The sequence below is a fragment of the Chiloscyllium plagiosum genome, unplaced genomic scaffold (assembly GCF_037043375.1).
Source record: "Chiloscyllium plagiosum isolate Xiang-an unplaced genomic scaffold, Cpla_swu_hap1 HiC_scaffold_32, whole genome shotgun sequence".
NCBI classification, from domain to species: domain Eukaryota; kingdom Metazoa; phylum Chordata; class Chondrichthyes; order Orectolobiformes; family Hemiscylliidae; genus Chiloscyllium; species Chiloscyllium plagiosum.
Window position 1 is genome coordinate 12,553,235 of NW_028270170.1, and position 17,336 is coordinate 12,570,570.

The following is a 17,336-nucleotide window of genomic DNA, read 5'->3' on the forward strand; positions in this document are numbered from 1 at the left end:
GATTCAGCACCAGCTAGATTATTGCATCAAGTTTTGAGTATTGCACGTTAGGAAGGATTTGAAGGCAATGCAGAGAGTTCGGAAAAGATTCATGGGCGTGTTTCCAAGGATGAAGAGCATCGGTTTTGCAGACAGATTGGAGAACATGGGTCCATTTCCTTTGGAGACGAGAAGGTTCAGAGGAGGCTTAATGGAGATGAACAAAATCATGAAAGGTCTGGACAGAGGAGATGAGCAAAGATGTTGTCCTGGGGGTGGATGCACGTTCTCCTCCAAACCACACGTCGTTCTGACTTGGAAAGATATGACAATAGACAATAGGTGCAGGAGTAGGCCATTCTGCCCTTCGAGCCTGCACCACCATTCAATATGATCATGGGTGATCATCCTGTTCCTGCCTTATCTCCATAATCCTTGATTCCACTATCCTCGAGAGCTCTATCCAACTCTTTCTTAAATGAATCCAGAGACTAGGCCTCCACTGCCCTCTGGAGCAGAGCATTCCACACAGCCACCACTCTCTGGGTGAAGAAGTTTCTCCTCATCTCTGTCCTAAATGGTCTACCCCGTGTTTTTAAGCTGTAATTTTTAAGCAGGCTTGTGTGGAACAGCATGGCCAATTCTGTGCTGGGAATTCTTGGCAGGAAGGGGTATAAAATCAGTGAGCAATGAATCCCAGCTCCTTAACCAGGCACAAGTTCATCACTCATCCTGTCATTGAAAAACTGAGATTTATTTAACCCAAATCCAGTATCTGAGTGCGAGTCAGTGCTAATGGAATCTGTAGCAGCATCATTAAAGGCTTTCTGGTGATGTGGTGTGCTTGGATTTTCAGAAGCCCTTTGAGAAGCTGTCACACAGGCATTTGCTCTGCATAAGGCCATAAGACAAAGGAGCAGAATCAGGCCATTTGGCCCATTGGATCAACTCTGCCATTTGATCATGGCTGATGTGTTTCTCAACCCCATTCTCCTGCATTCTCCCTGTAAACCCTCAATCTCCTTACCGATCAAGAACCTCTCTATCTCTGTCTTAAAGACATTCAATGACTTGGCCTCCACAGTTCTACAGAGTCACCACCCTTTGGCTGAAGAAATTCCTCCTCATCTCAGTTCTAAAGGTTCCTCCCTTCAGTCTGAGGCTGCGCCCTTGGGTCCTACTGCTGATGGAAACATCTTCTCCACATCCACTCTATCTAGGGCAGGTAGATAAGGTGATTTAGAAGGCATATGGAGTAGGTATCTTTATTAATCAAAGTACTGAATAGATGGACATGTAAGTTATGATGGAGCTGTATAAAGAGTTAATTTGTCCGCAGTTGGAGTGCTATAGGAAAGGCGATTGCACGAGAAAGGGTGAGAGGAGACTCACCAGGATGTTACCTGGGCCAGAGCGTTTCAACTATGAAGAGAGAACAGATAGGCTGTGGTTGTTTTCCTTCGAACTGAGAGAGGACCTGATTGATATAGACTAAGTCCGGAGGGATGTAGATAAGGAGAAATACTTCCCCTTAGTAGGGGGATCTGTAACTAGACAAACCAGTTTTCAGGCAAGGAGTGAGAGGTTTAGAGGGGATTGGAGGAAAATTGAGGGTGGTGGGAGTTTGAAACTCTCTGCCTGAAAGGGTGGTGGAGTCAAGAGCCCTCAGGACAGTTAAGAACTTGTTGGATAAAAACGCTTAAAATTGCTCCAGACCAAGCTCTGGAAAATGGGATTAGAAAGGATAGATGTTTGATAACCAGCATAGACATGATAGACCAAAGGGTCACTTCCCATACTGAAAACGCAATAAAAATCCTACAAACCTCCGAAATCTCTCTCTTCTTAACTGAGTTTCTAATTTCTATCTGAAGTCAAACCATTTTTATTCTCATTTTATTTTGTTTGCTTTACAGAAACTGCCTGCAAAATGCAAAAAGCTGTTCCAGAAATTTGAGAGCTTAACGGTGAGTAGCAAACTGCCCCTCACTCTGGGTTAGACAGTCTGGCTCAGTGGTTGAGGAATTCCTGGTCTAGCTCATTCACCATGAAGGAGGCGTTCACCCCAATCCTACATGGTCACCAGCGTTGCTAGGAAGTTAGCAGGAGTTCTTTGGCTCCTGTAAACGGGGGTGCTTTTTATGGCCCCTCCACCAGCTTATCTGAAGCCAGGGAATGGTGACCGATGAGATAAGTGTGTAGCCAGGTCTCTGTCTTTCTGCCTAGCCCCTGACTTGACCCCCATGTTCAGGAAGGTGCAGATAAGGTGTCAGGTTTGATGCTGGGGGTCTTGCAGATAAGGTGTCAGGTTTGATGCTGGGGGTCTTTGTGTCCAGTAATGATCTCAACACTGAGACCCTTAAGTCATCAAAGAATGGTCGCTTGCACTCCTCATTCTGCTGTGTTGTAATAATACTGTGGCAGAGTAATAATACTAGTATTGTGGCTAGGCAAAGCCAGTGTGACAACTTTCACAGCAGAGGTCAGGATGGAACTTACTGTATGCTGACTACCAACAGCCCTCTGTGCTGCTGAAATCACACTCAAAGGAGGTACTGTGAGACCCTCCCCTCCTCACTCTCTCTGTTACCTCCTGACCCTGTGGCATTTATAACCCTACCCTCACTGGGGTCTCCAATGTCGACCTGTCCAATTCCCTCAGCTCCTCCTTAAAGAGTGGCTGGAAAAGCTTGACCTTTTTTTTTGCTGGAGGGTAGGAGGTTGAGAGGCGATCCGATAGAAGTTTATAAAATAATGAAAGGTGTAGATAGAGCTAATGGTAGTTATCCTTTCCCTAGGAGAGAGGAGAGAGATTTTAAAAAGACTTAAAAGGTAAATGTTTTACACAGAGGGTGATTCATGTGTGGAATGAACTTTCTGAGAAAGTAGCGGGCGGTACAATTACGTTTAAAAGACATTCGGTTGGATACATGAATGGGAAAGGTTTGGAGGGATATGGGCCAGGAGCAGGCAGGTGCGACTAGTTTAGTTTGGCATCATGTTCGGCACAGACTGATTAGAGGGAAGGGTCTGTTTCTGTGCTGTTTGAGAAAGACTGTGTAAAATTAAATGGGTGTTTTGTTGAGTGTAGCCATGGGACAGCTAGATTTTTCTAGTAATGAAAACCTACATTTTTGACATCTGAAGCCCCTCAACTTTAATCCAAAAGAAGACATCTTCAGACCTTCTCACAACTCCTTCCAATCCCAACAGTTGCTACAATGTACAGTGGCGCTACTGGGTCTATAAGAGCTGCCAGCCAATCAGATTAGCCAGCAGTCTTTGAAAGTGGGACTTCTTGTCCTGAGGGGGGCAGCACTCTTAAACCTGGGCATCCGTAATGAAGTGTTCTCAACATGGGCTCGCCTGATTTAAGGGTGACAAGCGATGGTCAACGTTTGAAATAGGCTCCCCCTATAAAATTCCCCAAATATGATTGGGACCATCTGGTAAGCTTTTACTCTCTGATTCCTTGATCCATTGAAGAGGAAGGAGCGCCCCCTGCCTTTTATTTTGATGTTAATCTGTCAGCTTCTGAATAGTATGGAGGCTTATGTCATAGCCTCTCATTGAGTGGACATTGTCATTGGACCACATTTAGTGAAATATTTACACCCACATCTGGTACTGTTTTACTCAGGGGAAACCATTCCATTGTTCTCTGGCTGTACTTCACTCCAGGTCCAAACAGCACAAACCAGTCTCTGTTGACCTGTGACACAATGCAAAGCTTTGTACCAGGAAGAGACAGTCTGATAATCAGGAAGGTAGCTCTTTCACGCTGGTTGTTCTGGATTTCATTGTACCTAATGGCTGACAGCTAAATTCCTTGACTTTTCTTTACCAGGATCCCTCACGCAACCATAAATCCTACAGAGACGCCATCGCCAGGATGAAGCCTCCACTTATTCCTTTTGTTCCCTTGCTGCTAAAAGGTAAAACTCTTAACACTCACTGGAATCGAGTGCTTTATATAGCTTTATTTCATAGAATCATAAAGCAGTGACCGTGTCCATTCAGCCCACTTTGATTTTGATGGCCCTTTCAAAGAACCATCTAATTGGTCGCACTCCCCTTCACTGTTGCTGGGCCTAAATCCTGGAATTCCCTCCCTAAAGGCATTGTGTGTGTGTGTGTGTGTGTGTCGCTGCACTGCACATCTTCTCAAAGGGCAATTAGGTCTGGGTGGTAAATCCTGTGAATACTACGTTTAAAAATGTGTAAGAAATGGAAAGGAGCCAAGAGGTGGCCATTGATTACGGAACTAATTCTCTTCCTTTGCCAGTGGGAGCAGGGAAACTCTCAATGGCAAGACATCATTCAGCAGTCAAATGATCGAAGCAGCCAGATATCCCTTCAACAGTGGCTTGAGCATGTATAAAGGTTCTCAATGAGTGCTTCTACTGTGTTTCCTAGTACAGGGAGAACTCAATGGTTTTAAACCTCAAGGTCTCAAGGCTCAAAGTTCACCAGAAATTCATAGAGCCAGGCAGATTAGCATAACTTCCAATGATTGAGGAACACTTGCACATTTGTCTGTATGGGTAGAAATAAAAAGTACACAGGGAGCTCTTTATAGAAAGCACAGAGAACAATGAGAGGAAAAGAGGCTGTGGGAAAGGGCATTGTGAGAAATACTATCAGGTTATAGATTGATTGAAAAGCCATGTGTTGAATTTTTCTCTGCCTGGGGAAGATTTGTAGAACTTCTGAATTAATCAACACCTTGTTTTCAGGTAGTTATCATTACTGCATAATTTACACATATATTTTTGGTGACCTTTACAGATATGACATTCATACATGAGGGCAACAAAACATTCTTGAATCAACTGGTGAACTTTGAGAAGATGGTGAGTATCGCTTTGTATGTTCTAGCACGCATGATAGTAAATCTAGAGAACAAAATTCAAACTGGATCACACCAAACAATCCTTTACACAAAGGGACAGTGTTCCGGCACAATGCACCATCCTTTATACAACGGGACAGTGTTCCAGCACACTGCACCATCCCTTATACAAAGGGACAGTGCTCCAGCACACTGCACCATCCTGTATACAAAGGGATAGTGTTCCAGCACACTGCACCATCCTGTATACAAAGGCACAGTGTTCCAGCACACTGCACCATCCTGTGTACAAAGGGACAGTGTTCCAGCACACTGCACCATCCTGTATACAAAGGGACAGTGTTCCAGCACACTGCACCATCCTGTATACAAAGGGACAGTGTTCCAGCACACTGCACCATCCTGTATACAAAGGGACAGTGTTACAGCACACAGCAGCATCCCTTATACAAAGGGACAGTGTTCCAGCACACTGCACCATGCTGTGTACAAAGGGACAGTGTTCCAGCACACTGCACCATCCTTTATACAAGGGGACAGTCTTCCAGCACACTGCACCATTCTGTTTACAGAGGGACAGTATTTTAGCACACCACACCATCCTTTATGCAAAGGGACAGTGTTTCAGCACACCGCACCATCCTTTATACAAAGGGACAGTGTTCCCGCACACTGCACCATTCTGTATACAAAGGGACAGTGTTTTAGCACACCACACCATCCTTTATACAAAGGGACAGTGTTCCAGCACACTGCACCATCCTGTATACAGAGAAACAGTGTTTTAGCACACCACACCATCCTGTGTACAAAGGGACAGTGTTCCAGCACACCTCACCATCCTTTATGCAAAGGGGCAGTGTTCCAGCACACAGCACCATCCTGTATACAAAGGGACAGTGTTCTAGCACACTGCACCAAAATTTATACAAAGGGATAGTGTTCCAGCACGTTGCACAATCCTGTATACAAAGGGACAGTGTTCCAGCACACCGCACCATCTTTTATGCAAAGGGACAGTGTTCCACCACACTGCCCCATCCTGTATACAAAGGGACAGTGTTCCAGCACACCGCACCATCTTTTATGCAAAGGGACAGTGTTCCACCACACTGCCCCATCCTGTATACAAAGGGACAGTGTTCCAGCACACCGCACCATCTTTTATGCAAAGGGACAGTGTTCCACCACACTGCCCCATCCTGTATACAAAGGGACAGTGTTCCAGCAAACTGCACCATCCTTAATACAAAGGAACAGTGTTCCAGCACACCGCGCCATCCTGCATACAAAGGGACAGTGTTACAGCACACTGCACCATCCCTTATACAAAGGGACAGTGTTCCAGCACACAGCACCATCCTGTATACAAAGGGACAGTGTTCCAGCGCACTGCACCATCCTTTATACAAAGGGACAATGTTCCAGCGCACTGCACCATCTGTTATACAAAGGGGACAGTGTTCCAGCACATCACACCATCCTTTATACAAAGGGACAGTGTTCCAGCACACTGCACCATCCTGTATACAAAGAGACAGTATTCCAGCACACAGCACCATCCTGTATACAAAGGGACAGTGTTCCAGCACACTGTTCAATCCCTTATACAAAGGGACAGTGTTCCAGCAATCTGCACCATCATTTATACAAAGGGACAGTGTTCCAGCACACTGCACCATCCTGTATACAAAGGGACAGTGTTCCAGCACACTGTTCAATCCCTTATACAAAGGGACAGTGTACCAGCACACTGCACCATCCTGTATACAAAAGGAGAGTGTGCCTGGACATCGCACCATTCTTTATACAAATGGCAGTGTTCCAGCACACTGCACCATCCTGTATACAAAGGGACAGTGTTCCAGCACACTGCACCATCCTGTATACAAAGGGACAGTGTTCCAGCACACCGCACTATCCTGTATACAAAGGGACAGTGTTCCAGCACACTGCACCATCCTGTATACAAGGGGACAGCGTTCCAGCACACTGCACCATCCTGTATACAAAGGGACAGTGTTCCAGCACACTGCACCATCCTGTAAACAAAGGGACAGTATTCCAGCACACTACACCATCCTTTATACAAAGGGACAGTGTTCGAGCACATTGCATCATCCTTTATACAAAGGGACAATGTTCCAGCACACTACACCATCCTTTATACAAAGGGACAGTGTTCCAGCACACTGCACCATCGGTTATATAAAGGGATAGTGTTCCAGTACACCGCACCATCCTTATTCAAAGGGACAGTGTTCCAGCACACAGCACCATCCTGTATACAAAGGGACAGTGTTCCAGCACACAGCACCATCCTGTATACAAAGGGACAGTGTTCCAGCACACTGCACCATCCTTTATACAAAGGGACAATGTTCCAGCACACTGCACCATCTGTTATACAAAGGAACAGTGTTCCAGCACACTGCACCATTCTTTATACAAAGGGATAGTGTTCCAGCACACCGGACTATCCTGTATACAAAGGGACAGTGTTCCAGCACATTGCACCATCCTGTACACAAAGGGACAGTGTTCCAGTACACCGCACCATCCTTTATACAAAGGAATAATGTTCCAGTACACTGCACAATCCTTTATACAAAGGGACAGTCTTCCAGCACACAGTGCCATACTTTATACAAAGGGACAGTGTTCCAGCACACCTCACCATCCTTTATACAAAGGGACAGTGTTCCAGCACACCTCACCATCTTTTATACAAAGGGACAGGGTTCCAGCACACCTCACCATCCTTTATACAAAGGGACAGTGTTCCAGCACACTGCACCATCCTTTATACAAAGGGACAGTGTTCCAGCACACCTCACCATCCTTTATACAAAGGGATAGTGTTCCAGCACACCTCACCATCCTTTATACAAAGGGACAGGGTTCCAGCACATTGCACCATCCTGTATACAAAGGGACAGTGTTCCAGCACACCTCACCATCCTTTATACAAAGGGACAGGGTTCCAGCACATTGCACCATCCTGTATACAAAGGGACAGTGTTCCAGCACACTGCACCATCCTTTATACAAAGGGACAGTGTTCCAGCACATTGCACCATCCTTTATACAAAGGGACAGTGTTCCAGCATACCTCACCATCCTTTATACAAAGGGATAGTGTTCCAGCACACCTCACCATCCTGTATACAAAGGGACAGTGCTCCAGCACATTGCACCATCCTGTATACAAAGGGACAGTGTTCCAGCACACTGCACCATCCTTTATACAAAGGGACAGTGCTCCAGCACACTGCACCATCCTGTATCCAAAAGAATCATAACCTTGAATGATGTCCCACAATATCACTAGGCAGAATGTTTCAGAAAACTGCAACCCAGCTCCTTCTAACATTGAAATATCTGAATCTTACAATTATATTTACTGAGCAAAATGGATGACACCATTGAGGCAGCTGAAACTACTTGAAAGTCATGAGAACAGTAACCAACTGCTAGTCGTCATGTTTGTGTCTTTCAGGGAGCTATGCTGTGTCTTAAAACTGCATCCAAGTGTCACATTGTGATGATCATGCTGCAAGTGAATTGTGTATGACTTATAAACTTTATTACACTGCTGTCAAATGGCAGATTCACTGTGCTGTGTAAATTGTGACATTTGTGGACTATTAGCATTTCTGGTGAGCTGTGGTGCCGCAATAATGCAAACTTGCGGCAGAAATTTCCCTATGATTTTGCGGACTGTGTGTTTCTTTAATCGCTTTCCAACCTTAGTTGGAAGACCATTCAGCCCCTCAAATCTGCTCCACTATTCAATAAGATCACAGCTGACCTGTTGGCTCCGCATTCCTGCCTACCCCTAGAAACCTTTCACCCATTGACTTCGCAATAATCTCTCTACCTCTGCCTTCAAATTATTCAATGATTCTGCTTCCACTGCCTTTTGAAGAAGAGAGTGCCTGGGTGTGGCGGATGATGAAAGTTACCATAATCCCAGAGCGCTGCCCTCTCATTAGATAGAGAGAGAGACGACTAGTGGTGGTTTAACCTGAGAGTCACCACACCTCAGGGTGAGAAGGTTGGACCTTCATAGTGACCTCAGTCAGTGCAGGAATTGAACCTGCACTGTTGATGTTACTTTGTATCTCAAACCAGACACCCAACCAACTGAGCTAACAGGCCCCCAGCTGAGGGTGAGAGGTTGGCCGGGCTACTGTGGTGCATGAGCCGATGGGTGGCAATTCAGAGCAGCAGAGCATCAGATGAGTAACGGGTGGGCTACTAAGCCTAAATTCGCTTACAACACCAATATCCGTTTTTATGACACCTTTAATATGGCTAATCATTCCAGGACACTTCATAGAAATACAAAAGGATACAGTCTGGTAAGGCACTGGAAACCCGTTATGTACAAGAATACTGTAATTGAAGTGTAACTCGGTGTGAGAACTGGGTCTTGTTTCTTGGTACACTGCAAAATCGTCTTCATTAGTCAACCATCTCCTCCTCTCTTACAGCACATGGTGGCCAATGCGGTGCGGACCATGAGGAAATATCGAAGTACCCCTCTCGGTAAGTTAATGGAGAGAACTAAGGAAACTGCTTTTGCAATATCACATGATTGTTAACTTGAGCAGAAACAATAGATGTCATCCTTAGGGCTAGCGATGTGAAGTCATTCATTAGATTTGTTCAAAGTAAATAATTCTGCCAGTGGGTCATCTCTTTCTGTTGGGGTGACTAAGATTTGTCCAGGGCCAGATGCAGGTTAGTATGCTTGACGTTAAGATAAGGGGCTGCTTTCTCAGAGAACTCCTCATTTTCAGGGTATGGTTTATGCCGCTAAGGCCATTCTGAGCTGAAAAGGCAGTAGTGACTGAATAGATCACAAATACTCAAGGTGAGAGCAAATTCAACCCGATAGAGGTGGCAACTTCCCTTTCCTGGAAGTCATTAGTGCTCCAAATTGAGTGTTTGCAACCATATAGCAATTTAACCATAATGGCTTGAGATTCAAAGTTGTTACTGACAATGAATCCTCCACGGTCAACAGCCTGGGGACACCATTGACCAGAAACTCAACTGGACTGGCTATATAAATACAGTAGCTACAAGAACCATTTAATCTGGCAGCAGCTCACAAGTGACTAGATTTCTCCACTCGTGCAGTGAGCTTTGACACAAGAAACTGAAGTTTCTAGACCAGTGTTATAACCACCATAGTACCATATCCCCATGATGGTAACAATCCAGCATTTTGAAAGAGATTAGTGCAAAGCTCAATCACATATTTTTAAAATTCACTGTTATGGGATATAGGCGTCACTGACTGGCCCAGCATTTATTGCCTATCCTAGTTGTTCCTCGAGAAAGTGGTGGTGAGCTGCCTTCTTAAACCACTGGAGTCCATGTGCTGTAGGTTGACCCACAATGCCCTGAGGGAGGGAATCCCAGGATTTTAACCCAGAAATAGTGAAGGAATGGTGATATATTTCCAAGTTAGGGTGGTAGGAGAAAGTGAGGATTGCAGATGCTGGAAATCAGAGTTGAGAGTGTGGTGCTGGAAAAGCACAGCAGGTCAGGCAGCATCCGAGGAGCAGGAGAATCTACGTTTCAGGCATAAGCCCTTCATCAGGAATTCCAGATGACAGGCTTATGCCTGAAAAGCCGATTCTCCTGCTCCTCGGGTGCTGCCTGACCTGCTGTGCTTTTCCAGCACCACACTCTCAACTCAAGTCAGGATGGTGAGTGGCTTGGAGGGGAACTTGAAAGTGGTTGTGTTCCCATGTATCTGCTGCCCTTGTCCTTCTAGATGGATGTTGTCGTCGGTTTGGAAAGGGGCTGTCTAAGGATCTTTGGTGAATTTCTGCAGTGCATCTTGTTTCTAAGTACACACTGCTGCTACTGAGCGTCAGTGGTGGAAGGAATGGATGCTTCTGGATGTGGTGCCAATGAAGCAGGCTGTTATGTTCTGGATGGTGTCCAGCTTCTTAATTGTTGATGGAACGGCACTTATTAGGACAAGTGGGGAGTATTCCATCACTCTACTGACTTGCGACTTTAGATGGTGAACTGGGTTTAAGAGTTAAAAATCACGTAACACCAGGTTATAGTCTAACAGATTTATTTGGAAGCACTAGCTTTCGGAGTACTGCTCCTTTATCAGTGGCTAGTGGGGCAGGATCATAAAATACAGAGTTTATAGCAAAAGATCACAGTGTCACACAACTGATACGATATATTGGATAAACCTAGCTTGCTGTTATGTCTTTCATCTTTTAGAATACGTTGCAGATTTCGATTCATTAACATGTAAATCCCAGAACTTCTTTTACATTCCCGAGTTAACATAAGATTTTCTGGAAAAAAAAGTGACATCTCAGCTCAGACAATGCATTAAAGGTGTGAGGTTAGAGTCTGTCTGTATTCCATCCTTGAGTCAGACTGGTTCTACTTCCAAAGTAGGGAAGTTCTGGGATTTACATATTAATGAATCAAAACTTGCAAAGCATTCTAAAAGATCAAAGACTTAACAGCAATCTAGGTTTGTTCAATATATCACATCAGTGTATGACACTATGATCTTTTACGATAAATTCTGTATCCTATAATCCTGCTCCACTAGCTAGCTGATGAAGGAGTAGCGCTCAGAAAGCTTGTGCTTCCAAGTAAACATATTGGACTATAACCTGGTGTTGTGTGATTTTTTTTTAACTTTGTCCACCCCTATCCAACACCAGCACCCCAGATCAGGATTTAAGAGAGTCAGGAGGTGAGTTACTCACCACAGTATTCCCAGCTTCTGACCTGCTCTTGCAGCTATTGTATCTCCCACTGCAACTCCCAGGTCCCCACCCCCACCCTCCCCTAGCTTATCTCTCCACGCTTCAAGCTCTCTGCCTTTATTCCTGATGAAGGGCTTTTGCCCGAAACGTCGATTTTGCTGAAGCTCCTCGATGCTGCCTGAACTGCTGTGCTCTTCCAGCACCATTGATCCAGAATCTGGTTTCCAGCATCTGCAGTCATTGTTTTTACCTTATTTATATAGCTAGTCCAGTTGAGTTTCTGATCAGTGGTAACCCCAGGATGTTGAAAGTGGGGAATTCAGTGATGGTAACAACATTGAGTCTCAAGGCGTTATGATTAGATTCTCTCTTACTGGAGAACGTCACTGCTTGGCATTTGTGTGGCATTGTCACTTGTCAGCCCAAACCTGGATATTGCCCAGATTTTGTTGCATTCAATCACAGACTGCTTCAGTATGTGAGGAGTCATGAACTTCAGAACTCCAGCAACAGTGATTTATCAGGAAGTAATCTTGGAAAAGTAAACAGTACAATACAGCACAGGAAGAGGCCTTTTGGCCCACTGAAATGTGCCAATTCCTAATCCTTATTTAAACCCCTACTTATTGCCATGGCATGGTTTCTCTCCCTCTGTTTACCTCCCGTTCATGTGTCTGTCAAGATACACCTTAGACATTGCTAATGCGCCTGCTACCACCATCTCCACTGGCAGTGTGTTCCAGGCGCCCCTCACCCTGTGTGTGAAAGATTTTTCTCTCATTTCTCCCTTAGACTTTCCCCCTCTCACCTTGAACCTGTGCTGAATTGTAGATGAACTTTCCACCCTGTGAAAAAGCCTCTGACTACCCACCCTATCTATAATGGTGTAGACCTCTATCAGGTTGCCCCCTCAGCCTCTGTCTTTCCAGTGAAAATGATCTGAGTTTATCCAACCTCTCCTCATATCTAAGAACCTCCAGATCAGGCAACATCCTGGTAAACCACCTCTGCACCCTCTCAAAAACATCGACGTCCTTCTGGTAGTGTGGTAACTCGAACTGCATACAATACTCCAAAGATGGTCTCACTAAAGTTTTATACGACTGCGATATAACTTGCCAGCGTTTACATTCAAAGACTCGGCCAATGAGGGCAAGCGTGCTGTATGCCTTCTTGACCACAGTATCCACCTGTGTTGCCACTTTCAGGCATCTGTTGACTCGTACATCTAGATCCCTGTGTATGTTAATTTTCCTAAGGGTTTTTGTCATTTATTATACAATTCACGCCTGAATTTGATCTTCCAAAATGCATCACCTTGCATTTGTCCGGATTAAACTCCATCTGCCGTTTCTTTGCCCAAATCTGGAATCTGTCTGTATCCCACTATATCCTTTGACAATCCTCCTCACTGTGCATAACTCCTCCAATTTTGGTGTCATCCACAAACTTACTAATCAGATCACCTATACTTTCCACTTACAAGAACCTGAAAAGTCAATAGGTCTGTAATATTGGAGATGATGTGACAAATACGCCACTGCTGAAGGTGATGGCTGTTGTCTCACTCCAATTCCAGCTGTTACCTGAATAAGAGAGGCTAAGTTCTGAAGGACGTTGGAGTGACAGGAGACCAAAATACATAGATGCAGAAATTAAGCCATTCAGCCCATCGAGTCTGCTCCACCATTCAATCATGGCTGATACGTTTCTCAACCCCATTCTCCCCGTAACCCTTGATACTCTTGATTCTCAAAAACCTATCTATCTCCGTCTTAAATATACCCAATGAGCTGGTCTCCACAGCCTTCTGTGGCAATGAAGTCCACAGATTCACCACTCTCTGGCTGAAGAAGTTTCTCCTTCTCTCCATTCCTAAAGGTCTTCCCTTTATCAAAGTTTGTGAGAAGATTTGTAGCTCGGGTGCTCGTTGTTGGGTTCTGTTCGCCGAGCTGGGAATTTGTGTTGCAGACGCTTCGTCCCCTGTCTAGGTGAAGCACTTCTGTGTTGTTTCCTCCGGCATTTATAGTGATTTGTCTCTGCCGCTTCTGGTTGTCAGTTCCAGCTGCCCACTGCAGAGGCCAGTATATTGGGTCCAGATCAATGTGTTTGTTGATAGAATCTGTGGATGAGTGCCATGCCTCTAGGAACTCCCTGGCTGTTCTCTGTTTGGCTTGTCCTATAATAGTAGTGTTGTCCCAGTCGAATTCATGTTGCTTGTCATCTGCGTGTGTGGCTACTAAGGATAGCTGGTCATGTCGTTTCGTGGCTAGTTGGTGTTCATGGATGCGGATCGTTAGCTGTCTTCCTGTTTGTTCTATGTAGCGTTTTGTGCAGTCCTTGCATGGGATTTTGTACACTACGTTGGTTTTGCTCATGCTAGGTATCGGGTCCTTTGTCCTGGTGAGTTGTTGTCTGAGAGTGGCTGTTGGTTTGTTTACTGTTATGAGTCCTAGTGGTCGTAGTAGTCTGGCTGTCAGTTCAGAAATGTTCTTGATGTATGGTAACGTGGCTAGTCCTTTGGGTTGTGGCATGTCCTCATTCCATTGTCAGAGGATGTCACCTAGACAGGGGACGAAATGTCTGCAACACAAATTCCCAGCTCGGCGAACAGAACCACAACATCTTCCCTTTATTTTAAGGCTTTGCCCTCAGGTCCCAGCCTGTCTTACTAACGTACACATCTTCCCAACATCTACTCTGTCCAGGCCATTTAGTATTCTGTTTGTTTCAATTAGTTCAAGTTCAGTGTTAAACTCTATGTCACAAATAACAATGTATTTTTACTCTTAAGCCTTGCCTGAGGTCTCTCAAACCCTGTCATGTAAGTCAAATGTAAAGTGATTAACCATTAAATGTTATAAAATGGTTTACATCTATTCTGTTTAATAAGACTGAGCTTCTCTTCTGCTGAAGTCTTCATAGGCTTCCTTCCGCAGTTAGTATTAAACTAAGATCAATAAGGATTGGGGGCAGTAAATCCACACTAGGTATCCCTGTTGTTCTGTTGAACATGATCATAACATGTAGCAATGGTGATCAGATAATCTGTGTTTTTAGTGATGTTGTCTGCAGGATATAAATGTTGATTAGGACACTGCTGCTCTTTGATATATATCGTATATACTCGAGTAATAGTCGATCTCATGTAAACGTTGACCCCCTATGTTTGACTAAATATGCTGGGATTTTCCATATACTTCAAGTAAAAGTCAACCCTAGTTCTTCACAGACAACAGATCGATGTTTATTGAGTCTGTGCGCCGGCCGTCACGTCCCAGTCCAACTTTCCAGTCTGCCGGTTGTTCCGCCCTGCGCCCAGTCTTCCAGCCCGCTGGCTGTAGTAGTATTCCACACCGGATTTCCAGAATTATCCGTAATTTGTTTTCCTCTCATTCGTTTAGAGATCAATTGGACTTCTGCTAATGATACAGCATGAATTTCAGTGCCTCAAAAGTAGTATCCATGTAATAGTTGACCCCATAAACTTAACCGTAAAAAGTTGTCAAAAAATGTTGACAATGCAACTGTTTAAATCCAGTTGAAAGGGCAGACAGTTCCTCAGTTTAATATTTTAAGTGAAAAATGACATCTGCAACAGTGCAGCGCCTCCCTCTGTACAGCACTGGGAGTGTTGGGCTAGATATTGTGCTCCGGGTTCTTGAAGTGGGAATTGAAACCACAACCTGACTGAGGCAGGAGCGCAGCCAGATAAGCCGTGACGGTCACCGAGCCATTTGGTGTTGAAAATACTCACATTAATGCTTTTCTTTTGGTTTCAAATAGAACTGGAATCCGAAATGGCCGCGAACCACATTGAGATTAAGGCGTACGTCCGCCAGCTCCACGTGATTGACAATCAGCAGTTACTTTACGACCTGTCTTACCGACTGGAGCCCAAGGACCCGTAACCACGGGGTGTTCTGCAATGCTCACTGATGGCATTGGAAGTGTATGTGGCTGTGCCACTGCTGGATTGAACTCTGTGTGTAACTGTGTAGAGCCACCGACTTACAAAAAGAGATGCTGCGCCGACCATGAGCTAATGTGCCCTCGGGGACTGGCTTTAGACCTATTCCAGACATGTTCAGTATAATGGACTGGACCGCTACAGCCCAGGGACATTCGTGGTGTGTGCCCAGTGTTCTTACAAGAATTATGTGCACTGATGTAGGACCTTCAAGCAGGGAGCACTAAATGCCTGCAACTGTCTAAGACTATTATCCTTTGACATGTTCCGTTTAACGAAACCGTGGACTTGCATGTTCAAAGAATGTTCACTTTTAACTAACACAGGATGGGTAAGTGGAGAGGGAGTGGGAGTGTTGTGTATGGGCCTTTTTCAGGAATATCCTCATTCCTGCTTGTGTCCCGTATGATTCACTTTAACTGAAGATCTAAGTCAAACGCCTTCAGTATTTATACCACTGTAATAGATAGAGACCCAGGACATTGGCTCCCTCTGTTGGCAAGGAGTAAGTGGCATGAATTTTGAACTGGCTCTCGTGTGTGCCAATTTCATCATACCTGATGTGAAACCAGCAACTGGTAATAACACTACCCACCTTCACCCCACCCCCTAGTTTTAAATATTTATTAGCCGTGCCTCCATTTATAAAACCTCCCACTTCATTGCCTACTTCAGATGACAGAACACTATCTCCTCACTCTATGTTGATGGCACCCTGAACCAGGAAGAAAGATGCAAGAACAACCTGAAGATTCCTAGGGAGGGACACACCACACTTTTTTTTTAAATTCCCTCTTTTGCCTTCATGTGTGTGTGGACACTGCTGTTTTGCTCCTTTAATCTGGGAATTCACAACTGCAACACCATGTCCGACCAACAGGTGGAGCATTATGAGGATGCACCATTGGAGGAGAAGATTTGCACGTCAGTCTGACACCCAGCATTGTACATGTTTAGAGTTGTATCCATATTTGATTTGCTGTAGAATTTCGTTGTACTATAAGATGGATTGATTATTTTTTATCAGTTTTTAATTTCAATGTTGCATTTAGAAAATAATTTTTACAATTTTTTCAATTTTTACAAAGAATGCCTTTTCTCATTTGGATTTATTTTGAGTTTACGGGGTGTAGATATGTAGTGTTCATCGAATTATCTCTATTGTCTACTTGTAAAGAAAGCACTTACAGATCAGACTGAAATTATGCATAAGAGAATAAACAATTTTTTTAGAGATTTGGCTAATGTTTCAAGTTATTCTTCAGCGAAAGGAATGTGAGGCTAAGAACGATCTGAATGTGAAACAAAGTTGTAAATAATATTGGGAATTGTAATGGATTCTGAATTGGGTTCTTTGAGGAACTGTCTTGTTTTTCTAAAGGTACCAGTGGAAATCTTCTTGTATGTATTTGCTGTGTCATTAGGACGTTTGATGGAAGTTAAAGTCCAAAAAAAGATCATTTGCTCCATTGTTCCACTGCTAATTGTCCATTTAGAGCTAACTTCAAGTCCATTTTCTTTTCCTCCTTTTCAAATAGTTATCCAATTTCATTTTATAATGCTACAATCTCTGTAGATTATACTTTCTACTACCAGCCAGCCTGTTCATATCCACCAGGGCTTCTTTAGAGCTAAAGGGATGAGAATAGGAACAGCGAACTGAATTGGATGATCAGCCAGGATCATATTGAATCGCAGAGCAGGCACAAATGGTTGAATAGCCTATTCCTGCTCCTACTTTCTATGTTTCTACCTTTACCAGACATTCTTA

General features: G+C 44.3%; 1 protein-coding gene across 1 annotated transcript in view; it reads left to right on the forward strand.

Annotated features, from left to right (window-relative positions):
* rapgefl1 (Rap guanine nucleotide exchange factor (GEF)-like 1) overlaps positions 1 to 16,646 on the forward strand; it is an 89,452-nt gene extending 72,806 nt beyond the window's left edge. Inside the window, exons 13-17 of the mRNA XM_087977797.1 lie at positions 1,896 to 1,946; positions 3,827 to 3,914; positions 4,768 to 4,832; positions 9,328 to 9,382; positions 15,382 to 16,646. Of these exons, the coding sequence (XP_087833923.1) occupies positions 1,896 to 1,946; positions 3,827 to 3,914; positions 4,768 to 4,832; positions 9,328 to 9,382; positions 15,382 to 15,506 (384 nt within the window). The 3' untranslated portion in view covers positions 15,507 to 16,646. The remainder of the gene's footprint in view (positions 1 to 1,895; positions 1,947 to 3,826; positions 3,915 to 4,767; positions 4,833 to 9,327; positions 9,383 to 15,381) is intronic.
* Positions 16,647 to 17,336: the final 690 nt, after the last annotated feature.